The sequence below is a fragment of the Vidua chalybeata genome, chromosome Z, assembly GCF_026979565.1.
Source record: "Vidua chalybeata isolate OUT-0048 chromosome Z, bVidCha1 merged haplotype, whole genome shotgun sequence".
In the NCBI taxonomy this organism is placed as follows: domain Eukaryota; kingdom Metazoa; phylum Chordata; class Aves; order Passeriformes; family Viduidae; genus Vidua; species Vidua chalybeata.
The window spans coordinates 25,185,958-25,213,218 of NC_071570.1; the positions used below are offsets into that span (position 1 = coordinate 25,185,958).

At 34.6% G+C, this 27,261-nt stretch overlaps 1 protein-coding gene across 3 annotated transcripts in view; it reads left to right on the forward strand.

Moving 5' to 3' along the window:
* Positions 1-27,261, forward strand: part of FCHO2 (FCH and mu domain containing endocytic adaptor 2) — an 83,909-nt gene that overhangs the window by 1,680 nt on the left and 54,968 nt on the right. For all 3 annotated transcript variants that reach the window (XM_053968804.1, XM_053968805.1, XM_053968807.1), the window contains exons 2-8: positions 7,304-7,395; positions 13,256-13,330; positions 14,594-14,735; positions 14,827-14,979; positions 19,516-19,620; positions 21,508-21,606; positions 22,687-22,783. In XM_053968804.1, coding sequence (XP_053824779.1) covers positions 7,304-7,395; positions 13,256-13,330; positions 14,594-14,735; positions 14,827-14,979; positions 19,516-19,620; positions 21,508-21,606; positions 22,687-22,783 — 763 coding nt within the window. The remainder of the gene's footprint in view (positions 1-7,303; positions 7,396-13,255; positions 13,331-14,593; positions 14,736-14,826; positions 14,980-19,515; positions 19,621-21,507; positions 21,607-22,686; positions 22,784-27,261) is intronic.

Below are 27,261 nucleotides of genomic sequence, written 5' to 3' on the forward strand. Positions count from 1 at the left end.
GTGTGGGTTACCAATGAGTGCCAAGACATGGATGATTCCTTCTGTTAGTACAGGTTTTTCTCATATGTCAGAAATGACACAAGGTAGGCCGAGAGGTTTGTTTGTGTTTGTCTTGTGATGATGACAAAGACATTAGATGGGGTCTTAACTTGCAAAATTTGACCAAGAAATTTTTGCGATACCATAAACAGGATTTTATTTTGTATAGAAGTAAAATTAAAAGGAATAGGGAATGCTCCTTCTTTCCTGCTGTGGGTGAATATTTTTCAAGATTAACTGTAATGATGGATTTGTAAAATCTGAAACTATTGAGTTTCTGTATATCCTCAGAACTAGGCATAAATTATAGGTTTGTGCATTTTCAATCATTAGTCATCTTCATTTGTGCTAACATTTCAGAACAGGTTATTGGTCAGAACTGCTACTGCTTTGGAAGACTTGGGAAGCAATCCATGTAGGCTCTGAATTATGGTGAGAAAGTTAAGCTGGGAACTAGAAGATACATGAAAATGCAATGATTGCATAATGACTAAAATAATGAAGAGAAATTTGTAAAGAGAAAGGAAGGTGGTAGTATGTGAACTTCAGAAGGATTGTTTTGTCATATCTTCCTTGCCCTTCTAGGTAACCCCAGACAAAATATTTTTGGAAATATGGAATAGCATAGTTATGCTTTTTAAAGCACTGATTTAAAAATGTATCCAAAACATAATTAATATTCAATTATTTGACATAGATGCTGTTATTAACTTGCAACTGAAATTGTGCATTGGAAATAAAAGTCTGGATCTTAAGCTGTATGATGCTCTCCCTTGATTTAGTAATTTGCTGTAAGTAATAAGAAAAGAGATCAGAAACTTAAGGGACTTTAATGATTTCACCAGAAAAGGGGAGTGACATGTATGAGAGTATCAGTTTCTTATACACTATTTAAGCGGCTGTCTTACTAAATGTGATCATGTAAACAAAACAAATCTTACCTTCTTTGTTGCAAGTCTTGAAAATTATCCTGATGCTTTCCTCTTGCACTGCTTTTGAAAGTGTTTAAATAATTGCATACTTTGGTTTTGTTGTTGTTAGAGAATGTAAGAAAATTGGATGAGCCTGCTATGTCTTCAGTGTTCTGTAAGAGATCAGTGAGAGATAAATAATACTGTTTTCAGGATGTGCAAAGCTGAAGTAGAGAGACCTCTACTGTCATTTAAAAAATTTACTATCACTTGGAAAATGTAAGGGTCTGCTAATGCAGCATGACATTTTAGAGCAATTTTCCAAGCCAGGAGGATATTTTTTGGGTATCAAAAGTTATGAACTAGTAGTACATGCTATAAGTGGCTTTGATTTTTGTGTCTGAGTGTTATGCATTCAAGTCACATGTCCAAATATTTCCAACTCGTAATTAGGATTGTCATAAAACACTGTATGCTTGCTGCTGTGTATATGCTACATCAAAACAATGTCGTAATTTAAAGGTAACCCTATCATAAACTATTTCTGTTAAGCATAGCTACATTTTGTCACTTTGAGTACACTGTTACTGGTATAGGAGTATAGAAAGTGGTGTTTATCACTGACTTAACAGAAAATATTACTTAGACTTTGATTTTGTATTTAAACTGACCAGTGCAGGTGATTCTTATGACATAGTTTAAAGGAATAACTTCTGACAAGTCAAGAAAAATAAGCACCTTCCAAACCAGTTGGTTGTTGGTTATGAATTGTTTAAAATTAACCAAATTAATTAAGCTATTGGAAGTTCTTTGAATAGCTGAAGCTGGTTTCTGTGTAACTCTATGCGCGATAACTTTGGAAGTTCTGGCATATAAAAACATACGTATAAATTGGTTTTGACAATTTAAAAAAAAATATTTTAATTGATTGCTTTACTTGTAGCTTTTGAGAATGGCTGTGTTGAAGATTCCTTTTTTTTTTCCAAATACTTTTTGTGGAGTATAAAGGTTGACTGTATCCTGGTTTAATAATTTTAGCTTTGTGAAGAAGCTTGCTCTATCAAGGGTAAGATGTATTGTCATATGAACTTTTAAGTATATGAGTGGCACAAAGACTTGTCCTGCTGACATCTGGTGTTACATTCGTATGTCTGTGCAGCACTACTCTTCTGCTGGGCATACAGCTGGATGGTCTGTTTCAGGAGAGCTATTGTGCAATATTTACTTAGTATCCTCTGTGTGTGTGTACATGTAGCATGAGTTGGCAGCCTTCCATTTGTTAGTTAAAAAATATTTTTAGTTACCTATATAAGGTGGGAAGTCTCTGTCCTTCCACATATGCACAGAGCTTCTCTGGAGCTGATCTTTATTTGATATGTTGAAACAGGAAAGTGAAAATTGAAGTTGACAGGTTGTTTTTGTGTTCAATCTTCTCAAAACTTTCAGAACTGAAGAAGATACATTACCTGTGTAAGCATCAGGTGACTGCTTTTCTTTCACATTTCAGTGAATTTTCTACAGCTCTTTCAGACACTCAGAAATTGAAACTTATGGATAGGTAACTTTCAAAAATGTAAGACCATAATATTAATAACAGGAGTATTTTTATGTATTCAGGGCCCATTAAATTAAATTATTTTCTAGGTAGAAAGCATGGAAGACATGCTATTTATTTGAAACTGCAACAAGGATTAACAGTTTAAATAACATGACAACAGTGTGTGTCAGAGCATCTAAAATGAGTTTACATAGTCCTGAATTTAATATCAGACCAGTCAGAGTCACCATAATGTAACCATTTATTTGTACTGGGTAAATAGAAAATTGTGTAACAGAGTATAATGTTTTTATGCTAATAGATGTTAATGTTGAACAGTTTTAATCCAAAGGAGACAGAGCTTGCACTCAATTTGATTGGAAATATAGAAAATAAATGCTGCTACAGATTGCCTAGAAATTTCTGGCTATTTTACTAAATGCACATTTTAAATTCAGAATTATTTTTATTGCAACAAACAAACTTATTCTTAAAAATGTGAAGTATTTTAAGTAATTCAGTCCCACAGAGTTCCTGTAATGTGTTTCCTGTTATGCACAAGTCATGGAAAAGCTGATTTCTGACTATGCATTTGCTGACGGGGCTACTTTCATTTCCATTAGGAAATCTTTGCAACTAGTTCTTGATAAAGGGAAATGGAAGGACTTGTTGCTTTTGCTTTCCATGACTTAATTTGTTTTGTGTAAAAAGTTGGTCAATAATACTTTGTTGTACGTTTATTTAAGTGTTTACTTATATTAGAAGTCTTGCTTTCTCTAATGGCTTGCTGTCAGGGGACATCTATGCTCTAGATACCGAAGAGCTTTCTTACAGTAGTATAGAATAGGAAATCTCAGAACAAACACCATCTTCTGAAGAGAGTTTTGTTAGCTCTGAGTAAGAAGGTGAAAACTGCTAATGGACTTCAGAGTAATTAAATGGTGCCTATATGGAGAGATTGCACTCTCATACACAGTTTTACATTTGTTTTTTATTGAGTAATCACAGGATCACCCTCAAGAGATGGTAGTTTACCTACAAAATGACATTCAGAATGTCTGTTAAACTGATCTTGAAGTCTGTTACGTAGAGCCTGATGTTATATATAACAGCAGAAGATTGTCTTTCTCCACTATGCAACTTGTGGAAGAATCTGTATCTGACTTAACTGTCTGTTATACCAGTGAATGGTAATTGCTTATGAATGGGAGTGGAAGGTTTCATCAATTCCCTCTGCTATATGCTGCATTAATTTATTTTTAAGTAGGCCAGTACTAGTGTTCCAGTGATCACAACTATTACTGTTGCCACTAGGGAGGAGCAAGTAAAAACACCCAATGAAGAAAAAGTGACTAAGACACAAAATTTCCATGTACAGAATTCTATACAATATGTGTGGGAAGGAGAAATGTTGAGAAAAGACAAGCAAAACACAAACAATGTTGATGGCATATGTGCATGTAAGAGGATAAATACTTAATTGGCTTTTGTAAATTGAACAACTTCTCTTTTTCCCACCACATACATCTGTCTTGTTATGCTAAATACAGAGCCTTAACTCTGATTGCTGCTCTTCGTGAATATAACTATGGAATGGAAAAGTTGTGGAAAGGCTGTATAGCTTTTTCTAAAGCAGAAAAACATCTGCTCTCTGCATTGAGACACTGTACTTAATTTGGTTTGGGTAGGTGTATGTCTCCAAACATGAGCAGAATGATCATTAGGTTAGTCATCAGAACTGTTGGTCATGTGAAGAGTTTTGATATTTGTGCTTTTAGATAGAGTCTGATACAGGTAATATACGTTATACTTCACATTATATTTACAAGTGAAGACATGTCTTTTAGGTGTACCAGACTTAAGTAGGCCTTCAAATCTGTGAGCCTGCTTTTGACTTGCTGCTTTGTTTAAACTTCAATGTCTTTTGCACATAGGTTCTTAACCTCTGATAACCATTGATAGTGTATAAGAGATGAGTCTTTTGGGGGACTCAGTTGAGGGAAGTATCTGTTCTGTTTCTCTGTCATGCTTTCTACTATTGATTGTGTAGTGAGGAAAAAGAATAGGACTGATTAGAAAACCTAATTTAAGTGGGAAAATTATTTCCTTTGCCGTAACCTTCAGTTACAGTTAGAGAACAAGATAATGATGGCAGTTGGTTGTTCAGGCTCATTTCATTCTCTAAAGATTTGCATGGTTACATTTCTGATGGTTTATCAGGAAGGCTGCAGCAAGAGGCTGGCTCCTGGCTGTGCTACCCTTCCTGCATTACTAAATTGGCAGGAAATTTACAGAACTCCAGTGTAGAGAAGAGAAGGTCCCTTTAAAAGCTTCCATTATGAAAAGTTTAGAAGCGGCCTATGTTCAACACATTTTGGTAACATGTTGGTTTAGCTGGAAGAAACACCTTAAAGCAAAGAACATTTCATAAAGGAGAATTTTATTCGTTTTTCAGGAAGAAGTGCCTAACATTTATTTGTAAATGTTTATCTATAAATTTGGGTACAGTGACAACTTTGGAGAGGTTAAATAAGAATTATATTCTGTATTCTAATTGAAAATACCAATGAAGTCTTAATTATAATGCAGTGGCATTCAGGGTTTATATTAAGTAACTACATAAAGTTAATAAGTTAGTGCACCAGTATTCAGAGTAACTGCAGGCTTTAAACTACAAAGAAAAATGTTTAAATAGGGGTGAAAGGGGAAACAAACTCTTCAGACTGGTATTTGAGTAGGACAACATTTAAATAAAGTTGCATTTTCTAGTAATTGGTGTTCTTATCTTTCTTTTATTTTTCAAGTTTGTAGAAGCCTTGCTCTGTGGAGAGTCCTTTTAGAGTTTGCTGTATTTTCATGTGTTCTGTTTAGTTTTGTTTGTACTTTTTACAGACTGTAATTGCACTTATACCAAACTAATCTGAAATTTGGTGCACCTTTTCAGGTTACAGCTTACTTCAGCCATGGAAACTATGATTTTAAGGTGCTTTTTTTCCTTTGATTTTGTTTTTCCCAGTGCTTGGAAGAAGTAAAACAAATAATACTAACTAGTAATCTGTATCAAATTGCCTTCAGTTATCTATTATTTGTAAATTTATGTGTCTCTCTATGGTGTCCTTTAAGACAACTTGAAACTTAGTGGAATTGGGCTTAATAACACGGCTGCTGTGAAGTTTTTCTATCCACCCATGACTGCTCTCCTTATTTAAGACAGCAGATCCCTGCATGCCTTCTCGCCCCGCCTCTTCTGCTGAGCAATACAGCTTGTTTCCTTACAGTGATCTGGATCAGTGATTCTTGGTTTTATTTGCTAGCTTTATTTTTCAGCTGTATAATTTCCCAGATAAGGTTTGCTTTATGGCTGCACAAACAAATTTTTGCAGAACTAAACAGGCAGAAATGTTTTGAAGCATACAAGACCAAATTCTTGGGCTTTTCTCACTGGCAGTATAGACCTGCCTTTGTTAAAAGTTCAGGATTTTAAGAAGGATGTGAAACTATTTGAATGCATCCAGAAGAGGACAACAAGGTTGGTGAGAGTGCTGGAAGACCTGTCCTGTGAGGAGCCACTAAGGACTTTGGGCTTGTCTAGTTTGGAGAAAAGGACACTGAGGGGTGACATCATTGCTCTCTACAGCTTCCTGAGCAGGGGAGATTGGGAAGGGTGATGCCCATCTCCTCTCCCTGAGAGCTAAGGATAGGATATGTAGGAATGGTTGAAAACTGTGACAGGGAAGGTTCAGATAGGACAGTAGGAGGCATTTCTTTGCTCTGGGATGGTGGTCAAACAGTGGAATGGGCTACCTCGAGATGGTGATCAGTGCCCTGAGCTTGTCAGTATTTAAGGGACATTTGGGCAATGCCATCAACATCATGATTAAACTTTTGGTCATCCCCGAAGTGCTCAGTCAGTTGTATTAAATGATTGCTGTAGATCCTTTCCAGCTGAAATAGTCTATTCCATTCTATGCTGTACCATCCTGTTCTTCTTTCCCTTCCACTCTGAACATGCATGCAGTTTTCCTGAGGGCACACTTTGCACCTTTTATAAAAGCAGGATTATGGATCTGAAGCTTTTGTGAGGGAGAAGGGGAATGGATAGTCTGACAGGAAAACTTTAATAGTAGCAATGCTATTATGCTGTGCCTTGCCTTCCTTTCATTTCTGTTGCTTTTTGCTATAAGGAGGAAGTTCATTATAGTGCCAGAGGTCATAAGCTGGCTGAGTTTATTAGTCAGTGCTTAGAGTAGTGTCTCAGTTTTAATAGTGAGGTAAGCCGTACTCACTGGAAAATGTCTTAAAATTAAACTTAGGAATAGACAGAGAAGCTGTGAGTGAGAAGGAAAAGATTAGTGATTCGTTTTTTAACCAGTTTTACAAGAAGCAGGGGAAGAGAAATGAAGAGTGAAGGGCTGGAGAAGTATGATATCAAGTAATCCTAACTGAATTTAGTGCGCATAAAATAATGAAAGGGATGAGATGATAAATGGAGTACAGTATTTAGTACTGTATTTAGTACAGTATTTAGTGTTTAATATGATGGGAAGTGAAAGAATACAAGACCCCTAGAAATCTACAACAGAAATGTCTTTGACAATAGCCTAGAAATATATAGCTAGAAAGGTAGTGGTAGCAACTGAGGTGGTCTTTGTTTAGTTTACACATATGGGATTCATGGGAACTAACAGCAATTGCTAAAAAGCAGAAGCATTAGAAATAATTAACTTACTGATGAAGTGATTAAGATGAAAAGCAGTTATGAAAATACGTAGTTTCAGCATGTTGTTTCATAGTTCTACTTTTTGTTTATCTTTAGGGAGAAAGGAACAATGGCTTTGATGTCCTCTATCATAATATGAAACATGGACATTTGTCAACAAAGGACTTAGCAGATTTTATTAGAGAAAGGTAAGTATTCATCCTATATTTTTAATATAGTATTTGTTGGTTTTATTGTTTGTCATTGCATTTAACAGTAGCGTGCAAAATATGTTAACAAAATTCAATTATCAAAACTCAATTATCGTTTTAATATACCTCTTGCATTCTACAGGAATATCTATACTTATTCCATTAGCTTAGAACTGAATAGGAGCTCTTAAGCATCAGTTAATAGCAAGCTTCTAATTTTTCAGGTTTCATTTAAAAGAATAAAAATCTAGAATTGTTGTATTAGGTGTCCAGCAGTTTATTTAAATTAATTCAAATTTTTCATTTGGAAGAAAAAGGAAGAAGAATGGTAAGTTAAAGTGGCAGAAATTATCAGAATTACAAAGTTTTTACTATAGATTTGGAATTAGGCTACTAGCAACTTCTAGTATAAACTTTAAAAAAATTATATTTTCAGAAGCTGAGACACTAGGTTTGTTAAAGAAAGAGAGTAATACATAGGGACAAGAAAATAATATGCAGAAAATAACACAGGTTCTACTATATTGAATGGAAGGAACAGGACTGAAATCTGAAAATATGACAACTTCCAAAACAGGAGACCTAGTGCTGCATTTAGTTCTTTGTGAAAGATGACTGCTGCTGCTACATTGAACATATGTATTTCCCTTCTGAACAAAATTACTTATATGCCTACTTTGGCATTCTGCCTTTCCTTAGTTACTGACACTAGATAACACATGGAAAATAGTTGCAAGGTATTGATTGAGGACCTGTTTCATTCCTGGCTTCTTGCATTAGAAGCTGTCAAACTGGAATTCTTCTTCAAAATTTAAGTTTTGGCCTCAAATAGATCTCAGTTTAAAAAGAACTTCCAAATTTCCACAAAATATAACCACCACGAATCTGACAGATATTCCATTGCACTAACATTAGCATAATTTCAAAGTGAATTGGAGAAAATTACAAAGAAACATTTCACTAAGTAGAAATGGGTGAGTTCCAAAGTCCAAATGCGATGTCTTTTTTTGGAAAGACTGTACAACCAAGGAATCTTCTGTTTTTCAAGTCCCCACTTTCAGAGAATGAATTATGAAGCCACAAAGGGTTCTAGTGAAGTCCTGAGTTGTATTGAGCAGAGGGATTCACTGTTCACATGTAGTATAAATGCTTAATGCTTCACAAACTTGCGCTTTTAATATTTGCCTTTTGTTATCTGAGTTCCTGAATCTTTCCTTGGAAAGCTTCTTTAATTTATGGAATCATTCAGTTTTTATAGCAGCACATCAGGGACCTAAGCTGTACCTTACCTGGACACTTTTAAGTTTATTGGTTTTACATCCTTTGTGTTTAGGTTTACCTCCATACTTAGATGAGAAACCATCCCACTCTCTCTGCTTCTTGTCTCTTGTATGTAGTATTCTTTGGACATGCTCCATTTTATTCATTTTGGTGCTAAGGTGAAAGGTCTTATGTAAATGGGTAAAAAATAACTTGCTGCTGTATCTGACATGGTTTCTTGGTTTTATTATACTGACATAAGTAAACCTTAACAGTTCTTTCTGCACAAAACCCCTAGTAAAAAGAATATGGCATTCTGGGTTTTTTTTTTTTTTTTCCTATGTATAAGCTTCTGCAAATTAAATTTTTAATTTTAATATTTTTAAAATTAAATAATTATTTTTAAATAACTTTAAAGTTATGTACCTTTGCAGTCAATAAAATCTTTGAATCTTTTTCCGCATGTTAAAATGTTTCAGCTTAGGCTTCTGCCAATTATTTCTAGTGTGTTAAATAACATTTAAAGATTAATGACTGTGTACAAATACATGAGGCTCCCCATGGGTACTTTATCCTCAATGAGAGTTCAAGAAACGCTTTTTTCTGTGCATGGATCAGGATGTGCCAAGGAGATATGCAGCCGTCTTACAGCAACTTTTGTAAGATCTATGAAAAAAATTCATTTCTCATTAACTCATTAAGATAGAATCTGAGTGTTATATTGCAATTTACTTAACAAAGCTAGAGTATTGTTCCTTAAGGGTAAGTTGCCCATGTCAATGATGCAGAAAGCTGCAGTAAATTCAGTCCTTTCTAGTGACTTACTTCCATGAGGCTGTTAAACCTGCTGTGTGTATTCTTCAGCCATGTTTTTCTGCTACCTCTTGATAAGCCAGGTTACAATTAACAAAAAGCAGTTGAGGAACAAATTGATACTTCTCAATAAGGGATGAATGCTCAATCACGGCCTAAGCTGGTAGTAGTTTGTGACATATAGTTTAGATTCAAAGAAATAGAGAGACTTCAAATATTTGGTGTCCTTGTTTTGATAAAAATATTTGAGAATCCAAATACATTCAGTGAACTCCTTTGCTGCTTTTGTGAAATTCCTGTGGGATGTCATTCAACTTCCTGGGAAATAAAAATGGTTCAGTAGAACACATTTTTTCACATGGGCCAAATTGTTGGTCTCAAAAAGAAATTGGATTAGGCAGTATTTTACTGCCTAATGGCAGTAAAATAATGGCAGTGGTTCAGTTGTCTTGTCTGTGATCTATTTTGCACATTTGTTAATTGCAAAGAAGTTAAGAGATGATGCACACAGTTATCTGTTCTCTTTCGTCTGTAGATTATAGTCTGAATATTGTTTTACGGTACTGTCTTCTGCTGGAAATACATGAAGTGGATGAGCAACATGTATTAGAGCCATCTAGCTCTAGTGTTTTTATGCTTTGGCTTTTGTGTACCTGATTTTCTGAACTCTTCCCTATGAAAACTAAATTTACGTGTATTTGAATTTTCAATCTGTTTTTCCATTCCTTTTTACACATTGGCTGTTTTCTGTTTCTTTTTTTTGAGAAGTGGATACATAAGAGAGAAAAAAATGAAAACTATTGAATAGGTAGAGACAGATCTGAGTTGGTGGTAACACTTTTAGCAAGTTGGAGTACTTAACGCTTAGTACTAGTCATCTGTAGTAGTGCAGTCATCTGGTCAGCTGGGCTTGGTGGAGTCTCCAGACTAGCCAGAAAATACACTTTTTATGAAGTGATTTTGCATGGAAAGGAGAGATGGGTCGGTCAATGTGTTTAGATGTACAGACTGCTTAGGGCACAAAAGACCCATGTCTGTGTGAAGCCCATCTCTGTTACTTGTGCTGTACAGAATAGTGTTTTAGTTGTGTGTAGCCTAATTGGGGAAGAGTATTGTTTCATTTTCTCCAGCCTTAGAAATGGTAAAATGAAAAAATGTGTAAGATATGGAATAACTTTTTAAATTATTGTTATCTTAAGCATTTAAAAAAAAATATTTCAAAATTTCTGTAAGAACATTCTGAAAAGTTTTTTCACTGAGAAAAAAAAAACATTTGAAACATATTAATTTGTAATAATATTTCTATGCTGTATCTGCCATTCCTGCTTGATATCCTAGAAGGAGTAGAAGTTTTCCTCCTGTCTGTGTTCAGTGACACAGTATTGTTACTGGTCACATTCTGAAAGAACCAAGTGCCAGTTGGAGCTGTGGTTCAGAAGTTTATCATCTGAAGGAGTGAGTTTTCTGGCAGGCAGTCTGCTTAATGTTGGTAAATCATGAGTGGGACAGGTTATCCATCTGCTCAAAGGTTAGACAACAGTTCTTAAAATCATCAGATTATAGAATGGTTTGGGTTAGAAGGGATCTTCAAGATGATCAAGTTCCAACCTCCCCTGCTGTAGTGAAAGATGTCAGGGACATCTTTCAATAGGATTGCTCAATGCCCCTTGCAACTTGGCCTTGAATAAAGGCCATGCTTCACTTATAAAGCATGTAGAAATTTTTGTTTGTTAAAGAAGTCAAAATAAGAAGGTTGAGCTGCCTGCATAGTTGTTTTTTTTTTTTTCCTTTATATATGGGAAAGATTTTGTAGGTGAGCTGTCATGTGTTTGCATGCATTTAAAATCTAAACTTTCTATATCTATGAAATCACACTGCTTTTCTAGGAGAGAAATGTACAGAAATGTGTTGGTTTTTTTCTCCAGGAATCTTTCTAATGTTTTTTTCTACACCAATTGCCTGTAAGCATCATAGAAAGAATCTTCTAGATCAGATGAAACTAGCAATGCATATGATTCCATCTAACTTTTGAATGTTTGGCAGATCCCAGGCAAAGACACTGGGTCAGACACTGGCTGAAAATTAATTTACTAAGAAAATTGTAGTCTGTTACCTGTACAACAGAGTGCTCTGTGAAGTCAGTTGATAGGACAAATGTACTAACTGGTTATCTTTCAGTTCTTACTGTTTTTAACTGATATATGTTAATACTCTATGGTGAATTTCAGAACTCCAGTTTTGTGGAGATAATTCAGGGAAGTATGCTTTAAATTGGTTCAAAGAAAAGGGATGTGGATTTTGGTCAAAATTCTTGTGTTTAAACAGGAAAACTAAGACACCAAATTACAAAATCTGGAAAACTTTGATAGAAGATACAGATGATTAGTCAAAATATACTGTTCATCGTGGTAATTAAAAACAAAAAAATAATTGTCTATGCTTGGTGCATGTGTGCTTGCCGTTGTGCAGTATGCAAGATTTCCAAGCCGTGGAAAGTTGAACATTTTCTCATCATCTAAGATATCATCATATGTGGAACAACGATAAAGTGAATTGACTTTCTTTTATGGTGAATAACTTTGCAGTAGGTAATATTCAAAATGAAATTTATTTGTTGCATGTTGCAGTTTAATCACCTCCTCCAAATAGATTTCCAGTTAACTAACTGGATAGTTATTTTGGAAGTTCAGTAGGTTTTAGCACATGTTTCTCTGTTTCAGGTGAATACCCCTACTTTGTTTTCATATTTTCACAAGACAATTTTTTTTGCTTGTAAACTCTTGCTGTTCAGGAGAAATGAAAACTTCTGTCCCAGGTTATAGTCATAGTATAACTTGAGAGAGGGATAAATTCTTCATCTGTCTTTTTTTCTTCTTTCGTGTCCTCTGTAAAGGTATTGCACAGCAGGAAAGAAATTGCTCCAAGCTTTTCAAGAAAAGACAATTATAGTATTTACTCATATCTAGGATGCTTCTAAATCTAAGTTGACACTTTGTAATGAATATTGGTTTAGGGTGAAAAATTAAAATACTGTGTATCTTTAATAATAGGAGGGTGAGGAAGATTAATAGGGAAGGACTTGCAGGGAGTCACTGCTGTAATAGATGATTCCATGGCAATTGCCCCTGCAAAGGCTCTAAGGAGGAAATCTGTGCCAGCGCTTGATTTTGAGATTTGAGAGATGCAGGATTTTGCATCTCTCAAAGACAAGTAAAATTGTGCATTTGAGTGAAGGAAAATATAAGAACACTTTGTGTATTTCTAAATTCAAATATTACTATGTGAAGAACTTAAAGGAAATAGCAGACTACCCCCAACAAGAAGACTAAACAACACCTAGTTTTGTTTTATGTGATTGCGCAGTAAATATTTTTTGTTTATTGTAAAGTTTTCATTGCAAATACATTTTATTTTTGTTGCTGTGTAACACTCTCCTGCTTAGACAGTGCTGGATAGATGATTGTTGTGATGCTTTGTTCTGTCTCTTACTAAGGAATGTTAATGGCAGTTGAGAACAGCAAATAGAAAGGAAGGAAGGGTCTTTTTCAAGCTGTGAGTTCCTAGGTTTTACTTGTTCTGCTCCCTGCAATATTTTGTCACAGGGTTCTTAGATTATTTTTTAAAATATACTAATGAGATTTTTTTGAACAGCTTTTGAGAGATCATTTAAATGGAGTAATTTTTAACTCATGTAAAAAGTCTTCTGTTTTGTACCTTTACAGCGCATATTCAGTCTTCTTATCTTCAAAATTTTGATTGTACTTTTGATGGCTTTCTTTGGTAGGGCTACAATAGAGGAGACATATTCAAGGTCGATGACAAAACTAGCCAAATCAGCAAGCAATTACACACAACTTGGGTAAGTAACTGTACATAAGAGAGAAGTAAGTGACTGTATACATGCTAAGAATCTAGTTTGATTCTGGATATTTTATTGATGATGTTGAAGGTTAGTATAAATTTACCTTTAAAAATGATTGTTAGGTCTTTAGTAACCATGCAAAAATTCATGCAGACAAAGACAATGCAGTTCTTTGAACTGAATAAAAAGAGCAAAGCCCAAACACAGGTAAATTTTTTTTTTCCTCTGTGTTTAGAGCAGAGTTCTTTTCAGACATAGTTATTTCTATTATGTCTTCTCAAACCTATGGAAATTATTTTGAAGAGAGAACATATGACCTGTAAATTTGGCAGTGAGTTTATTTATTTCTATTATTTCTGGTTTTTGGAGTGTTACCTGTTCTCAGAGATGTTCAGAATGAGACTTTTCCATAGATTTATTCACTAGCTAATGGAAGTTTTATACACAGGGTATGTTTTTAAAAACTAGAATGATTAATGGATACTTTTCCATTAGAAAGATCAGACCAATGAGAACTCAGACTTCTGAGAAAAACTAGATTTTTTTTTATTTATAGTAATGTAATCTAGAAATGTAGGGAGCTTTCATCAGTGAAAACTTGGTAATAGTTGATGGTCTTTAAACTAACAGGCAGATACAGAACCTTTGAACATAAGAGCTTTAAATCCTATGCATTAGCCAGAATAGCAAGGCAGAAATAAATCTTTAGAACAGCTGGAGAAGTCCATTCAGCACAGAAATCTGAATCTGAGAAATGATCCCACCTCTTTATTCATCTTTGTTAATCAATAAATCCTTTTTAGTGGCAGACCATCTTTGCCAATATTTTTCCTCTATCTTGTGGCTGCAATGATGTAAGACAACTAGAGATGTATCTAACCAAGAAATTGCTGATTTGTTCACACTGTTAAAGTATATACATAGTAGTATTTACTACATGTTAAATTATTTTAAGCTGTTCTTGCACCGTCTTGATAATTGGCATTGTGTGCTCATCATAGTATTAAATGAAATTTGCAGTGTTTTACTTACTAGAGCAAATAGAAGTAGAACATAAAACATGGAAAATTAGTATATAGGATGCCAAGTACATTGGGAGCATATTTAATAAGAATTTATGGCAGTTGTTGGGTGTTTTGTTATTTCAATTTTAGGAGGAGAAGTGAACTGTAAACTTACTGATTATTCTGTAGCACTAGTGAAAAAAATTGCCAATTGAAAGGAAAAAAAGCCAGATTAACATTATTTTCCTCAATCTAGGACATTTGCACCAGTTTGGGATGTTTTCAAAACCTCAACAGAAAAACTAGCAAGTTGTCACTTGGATCTTGTGCGGAGATTACAAGAGCTAATAAAAGAAGTTCACAAGTATGGAGATGAACAGATCAAAGCTTATAAGAAGGTTACTAATTCTTTATTTTATGTATGTCCAATGACTTGTTAACACTAAAATTAAAATGTTTTGGTTTTGACAACCATGTGATATTTGGCAGACTAAAGAAGATGTTTCAGGAACTTTGGAAGCAGTGCAAAATATTCAAAGCATCACTCAGGCCTTGCAGAAATCAAAAGAAAACTATAATGCAAAGTGTGTGGAACAAGAACGCTTGAAAAAGGAAGGAGCAACACAGAAAGAAATTGAAAAGGTAGCCGTCACATCTTACTTTAATTGTGCTATATTATTATTGTCACTTTTAATGAAGGAATGGGACCACCGTCAGGCTAAGAAAAATTTATTGCTCAGATAAACATCAGTCTCAGAGGCCATGCAATTTTAAAGGAGCAAGCTGTCAGCCATAGCTCAAAGTAGTCACAAGTTCTTTGTTACAAGACAATATATAACTTTCTAAACCAATAGACAAGGTTTATTTTGCTTTTCTAACCTTTACTCACTTCTGCTGCACTGCAGATACTTTTACCCAATGGGCTCTTATCACACGTATGCACATATACTTCCATTACAACTTTAAAACTCTTACCTTACTCTATACAGTTACATTACTATACTACAGACCCTTCACCATCTTACCCAATACAATTTCTTACTTACTTAGGGTATATTCTTACTTACAACTATAGACATAAGTTTATGATTTTTCTACTTAATGTCTGTGAAGTTTATTTTTACATCAATCCAAGGTCCTTACAAGGCTGCAGGCCAAAGCCCTCTGTACCTATGGAAGTTTCTATCACTCCATTTCCCCCAGTACTACTAATCATCTTACACATTCACCTTGTATTAGAAAGTGGAATGTTCAGAAAGGCTTAAACTTAGTTGAAAGTTGTGACTATATTGCAATATGCATGATACCATGAATATTTAGATATGTTTAATTTACCCTTAGTTCCTTGTTTGTTCTTATTCTACTGTAGTTCTAATTCTTCACTTTGTAAATACCCGCATCAAAGGAATTTTGTGTAGTGGCTTTAACACTACAATTTGTGCCTAATTGTTGTAGCATCTCTTGCATTCTTAATACATTTCCTTATGTGAATGTTCAATGTCCTTGTAACTGAACTCAGGAGTAATTGTGTTATCCCTACAAAGAGATTAAGTAGCTGAGCACATGAGTGTCTGTTTGAAGTCTGTTCAATAAAGAAAATGTTATCAATGCTTTCACTGCTGTTTTAAAAGGTTCCAATCTCATGGACCAGGGACTCAAGGGATGAGTATCTTGAGGTGTATTTAGTGCTGTCCTTGGGTTGTGATGGGGGATTGATACATTCACAGAATCACTCAATATCTGAGGATGACAGGGACCTCTATTCCTCATGCTCAGGCAGGGCCATCTCAAGCCAGTTACTCAAGTCCTTGTCTAGACAGCTTTCTAGTATCTTCAAGGACAGAGATCCCATGGTCTCTCTGGGCAACCTGTGCCAGGGCTCAATCACCTTCACAGGAAGAAGGTCTTTCCTGCTGTTCAGAGGGAGGGAACCTTTTCTGTTTTTTTCTGTTAGTGCCCATTGTCTCTGGTTCTGTCATTGAGCACCACTGAAAAAAGCCTGACTTTGTCTTCTGTGTATCCTTCCTTCAGGTATTTATATCTATTGGTAAGATTCTCCCTCAGGCTTCCCTGCCCCAGGCTGAACAGTCCAGCAGTCTTAGTTTTTTCTTATTGGTGAGATACTTCAGTCCCTTCATCATCTTCATGCCTCTTTACTGGACTGTCTCCAATATGTCCATGTCTCATTTGCAATGAAAATTCCAGAACTAGACACTACTCCAGGTGGGGCCTCACCAGTACTGAGTAGAGGGGGAGGATCCCCTTCCTTGACCTGCTGGGAAAAAAGTAACTTTTTCCTGTTTTCAGGAATCTAACTAGTAGAGAAAATAAGTCACCTTTCTAGTCTCTCATTATAACTTCTCTTATTAAATCATTATTCCTCTGGCTATTTGCATTTCAATTAACTGGTCTGTGTAGGACTTTGTTCTTGTTAGAATGATGTTTTTGCTTTTAGTCCTGCTATCTTGATGGAGAAGATAGCGTTGATTATTGTTTTTTCACTGATGACAAAAGTCTTGTTGACTGTGTTTCCATTGTTTTATCTTGATATAAATCTAGCTTTTTTCCCCCCAGTTTCTTTCTCAAATGACAGTTCATGCTGGATTCTAGATGTGAATCAGATGGGTGTTGGCAGATGTTTTCGTGACAGTGCATTCAAAGTATAATTTTTGTAAATTCTTGTAAATAGAGTTTCAGTATGAAAGGTTGACTTGAGGGAAGGCTTTTTAAGATGTAGCATTATCCGTGTTTATTTGGAAACAAAAAAATGTTCAGCACAACAGATGTCTGCATGAGAAGGAGGAAAGAGGAAGCACTATAGGAGGAGGGTAATTTTTTTTACTGTTTTTTACATCTTCCTTAGATACGGTTATGTCATTGAATACTACTTGAATGCAAGTACTTAAAATATGTTTCCAGTGGGAGTAGGTAACTGACAGTGTCACATCTCTTCAGTTATGCCTCTATTCAAATTTACACTTGGAATTTTGTAAACAGAGTGACCAAAAATTGTATTAATTTATTTTTCCTTTGGTAGAAAATAGATGCACTTTCAGTGCAACTTGAAAACAGAGTTACTGCTTTCTCAGAAAACAAGGGATGTGCACCAGTATACTAAGAGTTTATCACAAATGTTTGGAGAGCTACCTCCTTAGATTCTTCAGCAAAGTATCTGAGACCTTGCAAGTCTCGTTGCAGCTGGAAGTTAATACTAATACTTAGTATTAACTAAGTTAATACTAACTTGCATAATGATTTCCTGTTGTTCTCTGACATGTAAACTTCTCTATTTATAGTGACTTAACAAAAAATCAGTTGACTGATCCTTATTCTTTCACATACTATAAATCTGGTCACATACTGTAAATACAGTTCTAGCAATTGCTGTACCTGAGAATAGTCACATCCTATTTTCAGAAAGATTACTAGTTAATCATACCGTGTCCATGTATTTTATAATTTTTCTGTTCTGCTGTGTACTTAGTTTTTTAATTGCTCTTCAACATGTAATACTGCCATTCTGCTCATCATTAAACCTGATGGGAAATGGAGAATGTTCTTGTTTTTGTCAAACTCCCTTGCACAAAGGGTTCAGTTAAAAATGCTTTACCGAAAAAAACCCACATTTTTACATCTTTTAGCTTGACATTTCCTTCCTTTTCAGTGATTAAATTTGGAATCAACTTCAAAGCAGTCTTAATTTTAAAAACAAGATTTCAGGGAGCATGCTGTATTTTCAGCATAGTAAATGGCAGTTGGGAAACATGGTAGCACTGTGTGCTTCTTAGTGATTCTCTTGTGTAAATGTGTATGAGTAAGAATCATGAAGTAAACTTCAGGATAATAAACTGATAGGTTTGATGCAACTTTTCTGAATATTCCATATTTTTGTTACATTGCGTATTTTCACATTCTATTATGCTGAGTTTAGAAGACTTAGTGACTAAGATCTGCTTAGACTTTCTTTGTAACTGGACAAATAACTAGTTTTGATTCCTATTCCTTTGAATTGCTAATGGTATACTGTTACTCATGATTATATGTTATTTTTCTCTTGGAAATTGCAGTATCTCTCTCTCTCACTCTTATCAGAGGGCATCTTTCTGTTAACTTATTTGGAATTATAGATAGCAGTCAGCTTTACAGATCACTTTAAGTCAAAAATAGTTTCTATTAGACAGATGAAATTGATTTGCAAGGGGGACGAGGGCTACTCAGAACTAGAACAAATAGAAAATATACAATTCTCTTTACTGATGTCATTAATAATTCAGGAATACTTCTGTGTTACAAATGATGGGAAATTTTGGAGCAATAGTAAGCATGTTGAGTAAAGAAGCTAAGAAAGAAAATGGTGTTCAAGATGATTTTCATTGGCATTTAATTTGGAAATAGATTATCAGAGGTTTGAAAGACTTCATCTCGTGCGTCATGCTGTAAACTTTGAAAACGACTTTTGTCTACTGCAATCAGTCACTTCATTTAGTTTTGTTCTCCGTGTAATACTGAGATTTTCCTGTATTTTGTTTTATGTTTTACTTAACTCCCAGAAAGAAGATTTTGGTTTACTAGCAACAAATAATGAAAAGTATAAATCTCCAAAGGACTATTAATATTAACACTGACCTGCCTAAATCTGACCTTCACTATATTCTGCACTAGCTTCACTTTCAAATATCTGTTAATGCATTGATGTAACTCCCATACTTCTGAGTTTCTTTCTTCATTTCTAAGAGAACGCCACCATCATGGGTTTTTTGCCATTGATTCTTTCAGAATTGCACTTGTAACTGTTTGCTCTGTATTCTAACCCTTCTTTTTTCCTATTTTGCTGTTGCAAATATAAATTTGTTGTTCCTATTTGACAAGTGCTAATGAGTTATATTCAATAAAATTTGATTTCAAAACAAATTTTGTTATAAATATTTTTATAAAAATTTTATTGCTTATAAGGGGAAGGGATTTAATTGAGTTGATTTGTTACACTTGTATGTGATTTATGTATAGGAAAATCTGTAATTGCTCTTACCTGAGATATTTGGTGTTGAAATTTTGTTATGACACCTCTCTGTTTTGGTATGCCCCTGATAATTTTTAGAGATCATTCCAGGCTTTCTTTTAATAGTAACTTTAAAAACCTGTATGTGACATTTGCCGCATTTTTATATTGATCTATAGGCAGCAGTTAAATCTAAAAAAGCAACAGATACCTATAAACTGTATGTGGAGAAGTATGCTGCATATAAGTCTGATTTTGAACTGAAAATGACAGAAACAGCACAGGTAAGTGTTGCATTAAATGAGTTACCTTTGAAGATGGTTAATGTATTCTGTTTAATTTCTGAAGCCATCTGAAATTAAAGATTTAAAAAAACCTAAAATTTGTTTGAAAGGCAAACACTTACTATGTACGTTGTGACAGCACTGTCTTTCAATGACACAGTAGTGTGCTGGCACTCTAGAAGGTGTTTTGAAGAAATTTTTGTAAGAGCAATATGAACTTCTGGAAGTATTTTATATGCATTGTGTTTATGTGGAAAATCCTCTGAATTGCTGGGCACCCTGGAGTCATTTACAGGAATTGTAATATTGGGGTCCATTGTGGCTTTTCATTATTATTCTGTCGAAACACTAAAGTTACAGTTTGTTAAAATGCCTACCCAGGATTTACCTGAGGTTATGAAAAGCCATTATAGCTGTTCAAGTTTCTAGGTTTTTTTAAAAGACTATATTATGGAACATTTCAGGTTCTCTGTATCAATGCATATGCCATGTCTTGCTACATTTTAAACATTTGGCTAAATGTCCTTAGCTCCTTAACTGTACCTATCCTTTTACTTAAAATTGAAATTTTCACTTAATGTTATTATGGACAGTTGTAAACTTTCCACATCTGTCCATATTGGAAATGAAATTTATCATTCTGCCAATTAAAGATGTATGTGTGGAATTCATTTTAAGTATAATGGTGTAGCTGCATCCGCAGTTTGGTTGCTCAATGGCTACTTTAAAAATGATGTGATAGGAAAAATGACATCTGTGATTATACGGAAGCCCACTTCTATGTGAAGCACAATTCTGTATTATCTTAATTCAGTATACCTTTCACTCAGTAAGGAGTGCGAGTATTTTTATTTCTTTCAGTGCAAAATCAGTTGGTTTAGCTGAAATCTGTCTTACAATGTCCAGTAAAAGAAGTAAAATCATAGAGTAGGTTACAGAGGATGACTGTATCTTCTGTAATTAAGATGAAGGGTGCTGAAGAAAAAGAAAATAATTTTAATCTCCCTGAGTGATGACTAAGGTACATAAGTATGGCAGAAGATTGATAGCCTAAGAAGCTAGAGATACATGTCTTGTATGCATGGAGTTATGTTTATGAATCAGAGTAGCAGGAGGTTCGAGATTGGGATCTTCATAGAATCCTGTGCAAATTGGAGAGAGGCTTAAGTGGTGCACCGAAGTTTGGACACACTTGAAAGGGTAGTTACAGAAATAAGCAGAGAACTAGGAAAGAGCAGAAGTAAACAAAGATTTCAAGACTGTTATGATTGACTGTTGGGCAGGATGAAAATATTTTTAGTTCTGATTTTCGGCCAGGAAGGAGCCATTGAAAAACTTTGGAAGTGATTTTAAAATGGCTCACAGCCTGGGTGAAAAGGAACAAACTGTAAAAATTATGTATGATGAGTTTAAAGATCAAACAAATTGTATTTAAAGAAGTGGAGAACATAGATTTAACTAGAGAAAGAGTTTACGAATGTTCTAGAACGGAAGTGCAAAACAGATCCAGACATAAAATTTCTTGGTTTAGATGAAAAAAAAAAAGACTCTTCAGTTCTGGAGAAAAGAGGAAACTTGAACACCTTCTAAACATATTTTGGTAGAAATAGATCAGATTTTTTTGAAGGGTTAGATGGAAGTTCAAAAAGTAAGTAAAAAAAGTTCAGTAATGATTTTGAAATTATAGCTTGCTTTCTAAAGTACATTATTTCATAACTGAATTCTGCACCTTACTTTCTTGAATGTAACTATTATGTTTAAGATGTGGAGAAAAAAAAGAGGCTTATTTCTTATTTTTTCATGTTAGTGTATTTAATTATTGAAATTTAAGATTTAATATTTCAGGAAATATTTTCATTATGATTAATTGCTTATATTTGTTTGCAGAAATTTCAAGACATCGAAGAAATGCACCTTCTTCGAATGAAAGAGATTATACAGTCATTGTCGAATACCATAAAAGAAATTCATTTACAAATAGGAGAGGTATTTTTATACTATATTTGGTTCATGCTTTATGTTTTTTCTTAACTATTAAATGGAGTATTTCTTACTTTGTGGAATTAAACATAAGGTCAAATTTCCATGGCTTCCTGTTCCATTTTTAAGTTCAGTGTCACAAAGTTTACAGAATAAGACTGGATAAATTTTGTCTTCAAGAAAACAAAATATTAGGACAATTTGAAGAATTCAACGTTGAAGAATTTTTAGTGTATATCTAAATTCTTCTTCCTGGATATTAATTTAGCACTCATTTCACACAGAATGAGGATATTGCTTTTTAAATTAGAACTAGAAATTATATCACTCTGAGAAGTTTCCAAATATTTTATACTCTTGGATTTTATGAGCAAAAGATATTTACTAACAGAAGTTTTTATAGTATCTTTTGTTTAGATGCAAGTTGATTTAATTCAAAAATTATATACTTATAAAATTATACAATAATTTTATAATTGTATAATTATTAAAATTATATAATAATTTTATAAGCAGTCCTTAGGGTTTTTTTTTTGAATTGTCACTTTATTTGCTTACACTCTAGTATTGAGGTTTTCTGCTAATAAATGATCATCACAAGGTTCTTGCTATTTATTTCTAAAGTACATACACATCCTGCCTTGTTGGAAAAATATATTATCAACATGTTGTTAGACCAAAACAACATGTTGTTAGACCAAAATTATTACAACAGTCATACTTTTTACTCAAGCAGGTGGGAGTTGTGATAATACAGTAGTAACAGTTCACACCCTAAACTGGTGCTGGCTGAAAAAACTGCCTGTCTTCCTGACATTATAGTGGGATATGTTGCTGACAAATTAAAAAAAAATATCTACACAAGTTGTTTAACATGGAAGAAATAGAAGTAAAATCTAGATCTGTAATTTCATTTTTTGTCTGTAGTGTACCCACACTTGCTAATACTACAGAAAGAAAAGAGGTTTTCCTAGATAAAAATCTGTTGATTTCTCTAAGCCCTGTAACGTATTTTAGAGGGAAGGTTTTTGAATTTTAACTACAGCAAAAGCTACTTCTTAAAGTTAATCACTTTTTTTTTTAAAGGTGCATGAAGAGTTTATGAATAACATGACAAATACTACAGTTGAGAGTTTAATACAGAAATTTGCTGAGTCAAAAGGAACTGGCAAGGAAAGACCTGGTAAGAAATTAAAACTAACTGAATAGGAAATAATAGCTTTAAAACTGGAAATTTCCATTCTTGATGAAATGTCAAACCCATATTTGTTAATGTGCTGTATTTTTAACATATGTTCAAATTCTTAGTATTCATTAACTTTGATATTAACTGGTTTGTAGAAATTGGTAATGCAGAATTCATTATGTCCATGTAGTATTTGTGTTCATGATGCTTGGTAGTTTATTGGCCTGTACTACTAAACTATGCAGTTTCCTTGAGCATCAGGGAAATTGGTCAAGAAGCTGTAGTTCCTTGTACAAACTATGTGTTGTCTGCTATGTGTTTCTTGTACAAAATGTGATTCTGCATAAATTGTACTTCAGAACTTTGTTCAATATAAACATATTAAGAGCAGATGTCTATAAAGCTGCTTATTGAATATTGGAACAGTTGCATCAGTTTGTTCAGCTTACCAAATTATCATTTTAATAGATACACAATATCTATTTTCTTATAAAATGTATTTTAATATGCAATAATGTGTATTGCTTCTTTAGTCAGAAGCAAATTGAATAGTACTTTCTGAAGATACTGTTGATGGGGTGTGGTAAGACTTTCCTGGACTGGCATAAAAAGGCATTCTCTAGTACTGCCTATATAGTAGCACTTCAATATTGGCACAAATATACAGTCGCTAGGTGTGTACAGGAATTAGTAATACTGTTTCCTTCAGTGCTAGGAGTCCTCACTAGCATCTCTGTCTTCTGGTAGAGGCACACGAAGATTTCTTTTCCTAGAGCAAGAATGTACATACCAGAGTAGATAATAAAATTTTATAATGAATTGTTAAATATTATTAGGTATCTTGCAATATGTGTGCGAGGTGTTTTTAACATAACATTGTTTCATATTCTTTCTGTGATCCTGTAATGCTGATATCCAAGTGGGCTGAGGTAAGATTACATATGGAACGATTTTTGAAAGTTTACTGTGTATTCATCAATTTCTCAGTAAAGGTCAAAAAAGAAAATGTGTGAACTTCAGAGTATCAAGTTCAGTTGGTCTGAAACAGGACAAAGACATGTGACAATTTGGTGTTCAGACCTCTTGGACTGGCTGTTGCCAAGATGTCATGGTGAGAGATCTCCATCTTGCATTTAAGGTCCTGGCTGCCCGGGTTACAAAGACACTTGCTAATTTATCCTAGAACATTGCACACTTTAAGTCATGCTATCAAGCATGGGTTTTGCCATACAACATTGTAATTTTTATACAAGTAATACTTCACTTTTTAATTTAATGGAGAAACTACACACATTAATACTTACTTGCTGCTTTACAGTTCTTCAAATCCCACCTGTGCTCTCTGGGAACAAATAAAACATCTCTAAATGTACTCTAAGAAAGTTAAGCAAAGTATTTTAAGGAACAATAGCACATTTAGTGTGTAAATATATGCACCTTGAATTTTCTTTTACAGTATTAAATTATTTATTGATATCAGCTTTGTCAAGCAGTCATGGTGCAGGGAGAAAGCATAGTCAAATTCAGCAGCAAAAGAACATAAATTCACAAGAACTTTAGAAGTGTTGAAGACTAGCAACACAGACTTCTAATGATGTTAATTATGTTCACTGCTTCTAATATATGTTTTTATTAACTTAGAATCATAAAACTTTGATAATTCAAAATATTTGGAAGGCAAAGTAAGGTATCAGTCTTCTGAGAATGAAAAGGAAACATCCACTGTTAAGGACTGCTTTTTCATGATTAAACCCCCACTTTTTTCCATCTGAGAACTATTCACAATGAAAAGATAATTCATGGAATAAATGTTGAAAGTCTGTGGGATGTATTTATTAACTAGATTGAAGAAGGAGATGGCTCCTCAGAAAAATCTAAATATTCAGTATAAAAAATGATACTGACCTGGCTTACAAAACAAATGCAGTAAAACTGTCTTCTTGATGTCACTGTTGGTAGTAACTTAAATCTGTTTAAAGGCAATACTTTAAATTTTCCCAGGACTATGTAAGCTTTTTTTCATAATTTTCATATTATTTGTGGGTTACTAGGATAAGTGAGATGGTGGCTACTGTCAGATAAAATAAACTAAAAAGGCAATGCATAACAAAGTATTTTAGTTTGTTTTGGTACATTGTAGCTATTTGTAGTTATTCACAGCAGAGTTCACTTGCTTTTATTTGTAAAAATAAGAATTAATCAGAAATGATGAACTGATGAGGGCTGTTTTATTATGGAGAACTACAAACCATTTACAGTAAAGTTGCTTGTGTATCTGAAATGTATCTGTACAGTGATGTCTGTTTTACCAGATTATATGGGCTCCCTCTGGTGGCTAATTTCTGTCACCTGGAGTCATAATGTACAGGGGTATCTAGAATTCAGGTCTTTCTTGTACAAATAACAGGTTTTCTTTCAAACAGTAATGCTTTGTGAGAGTTTTTTAATTCACTCAGGAACTTCTTTACAATGGCTCTTTTTGCACTGCTACCTAAATAACTTTTTTAACCTGCTTCTCACTGAATTTGTTTTAATTTTTTTTCTTTATTAAGTCAGTTTAGAATTTAGAGTTCTTAATAACACAACATTTGGAGAAGGAATAATTTTTGTTTTCTGACTTCCATTCAATGAAAAAAAAAAAAAAACAAAACAAAAGACCAAACCACTTACATCCAGTTGCAAATCTTTAATTTTAACTGAAAAGAAAGTTAGTGTAAAACACCGGAAAACAAAGCCAGCAGGACCAGTAAGGCTTCAGATCAGAATTTAATGTGTTTCCTGAACTGCCTTTAACACCCAGAGGAACCAGGATGAGGTCAAGGAATGGGCCCATGTGATCCTCATGAGGTTTAACAAGACCAAGTGCAAGGTGCTGCACCTGGGTCAGGGCAAACCTGGTACCAGCACGGGATGGGCAGATCACAGCAGCCCTGCCCAGAAGGACTTGGGGGTGCTGGGGGATGAGAGGCTGGACCTGACCCTGCCATGGCACTCACAGCCCAGAAAGCCACACGTGTCCTGGGCTGCATCCAGAGCAGTGTGGGCAGCAGGGCCAGGGAGGGGATTCTGCCCCTCTGCTCTGCTCTGCTGAGACCCCACCTGCAGTGCTGCATCAGCTCTGGGGTCCCAGCACAGGAAGGACATGGAATTGTTGGAGTGGTCCAGAGGAGAGACACTAAGTTTATTAAAACACCTCTCCTGAGGATAGGCTAAGGGAGTTGAGGCTGTACAGCCCGGAGAGCAGTATGCTCCAGGAATAGCTGATTGTGACCTTCCAGTGCTTAAAATGGCCTTATAGGAAAGATGGGGACAAGAAAATAGTGCCTGTAGTGATATGGCAAGGAGTAATATTTTTAAATTAAAAGAGAGTAAATTCAGGCTAGATATACATAAGGTGTTTTTTTATGATGAGGGTAGTGAAACACTGGAACAGGTTGCTCAAAGAAGTGGTAATTTTTCCATCCATGGAACCATTTGTTGTTGTATTTGACAGGACTCTGGGCAACCTGATATTGTCAAAGATGTCTCTGACTATTGCAGGGGAATTGAATTAGATGAGCTGTAAAGATCCCTTCCAACTCATAACATTCTAGGACTTAATGATATGTTCCTGGCGTTGGATTTAATAGCAGATTTGATACCATCAGTTAGAAGATGCTTTAGTCACTCATATGGTCCTGCAATGTTTATCAAAACTTAACCACTTCTGATTGATTGGTTTCCTGTTTGTTGTAGTCTGTTGCTTCATATTCCTTGGAAAATTATTTATTGTATGGCAGAAAATACTTGCTTTTCTTCCAAAGTATATTCAAATAAATAATGGAAGTGATACCAGAGCAATCTTCTTCCAGAGTAATGAAATACCAATGGGCTCTAGCTCTAGATACTTAATCTATTAATCTGCTAAAAAATAGATTTTTTCTAGTGTGCAATGTTGGTGCACAAGACATAGAAGCTGCAAAGAAGTTTAAGCTCATGTTCTTCTTAGATTTTATATCTGAAATTGTCAAGTTAATATCAAATGTCTTTTAAGAGGTTAGTGAATGCCTATATATCTGTAGTTGATAATGATTAATTTTTAATTTTAGTTATTTAATTACCATGCCCACTTTTTGTATACGGGGAATTAAACGTGTGCGTTTGTTCCTGTATTAGTTTTTGCCCACTACATGGTTTACCTAGAAGGTTCCATCCAGCCCAGCCTTGAACACTTTCAGAGATTAGGCATCCACAGCCACTCTGGGCAGCCCATTCCTGCACCCTCACAGTAAAGAATTTCATTCTAGTATTTAATCTAAACCTGTCCTTCTGCATGTTGAGATTATTTCCTCCTTTCTATCACTACATGCCCTTGTGAAAAGGCCCTTTCCAACTTTTCGTGTGGGCCTACTGTAAGTACTGGAAGGTGCTCTAAGTTCTCCCTGGAACCTTCTGTTCTTCAGGCTGAACAGCCCCAACTCTTCTCAACTTTTCCT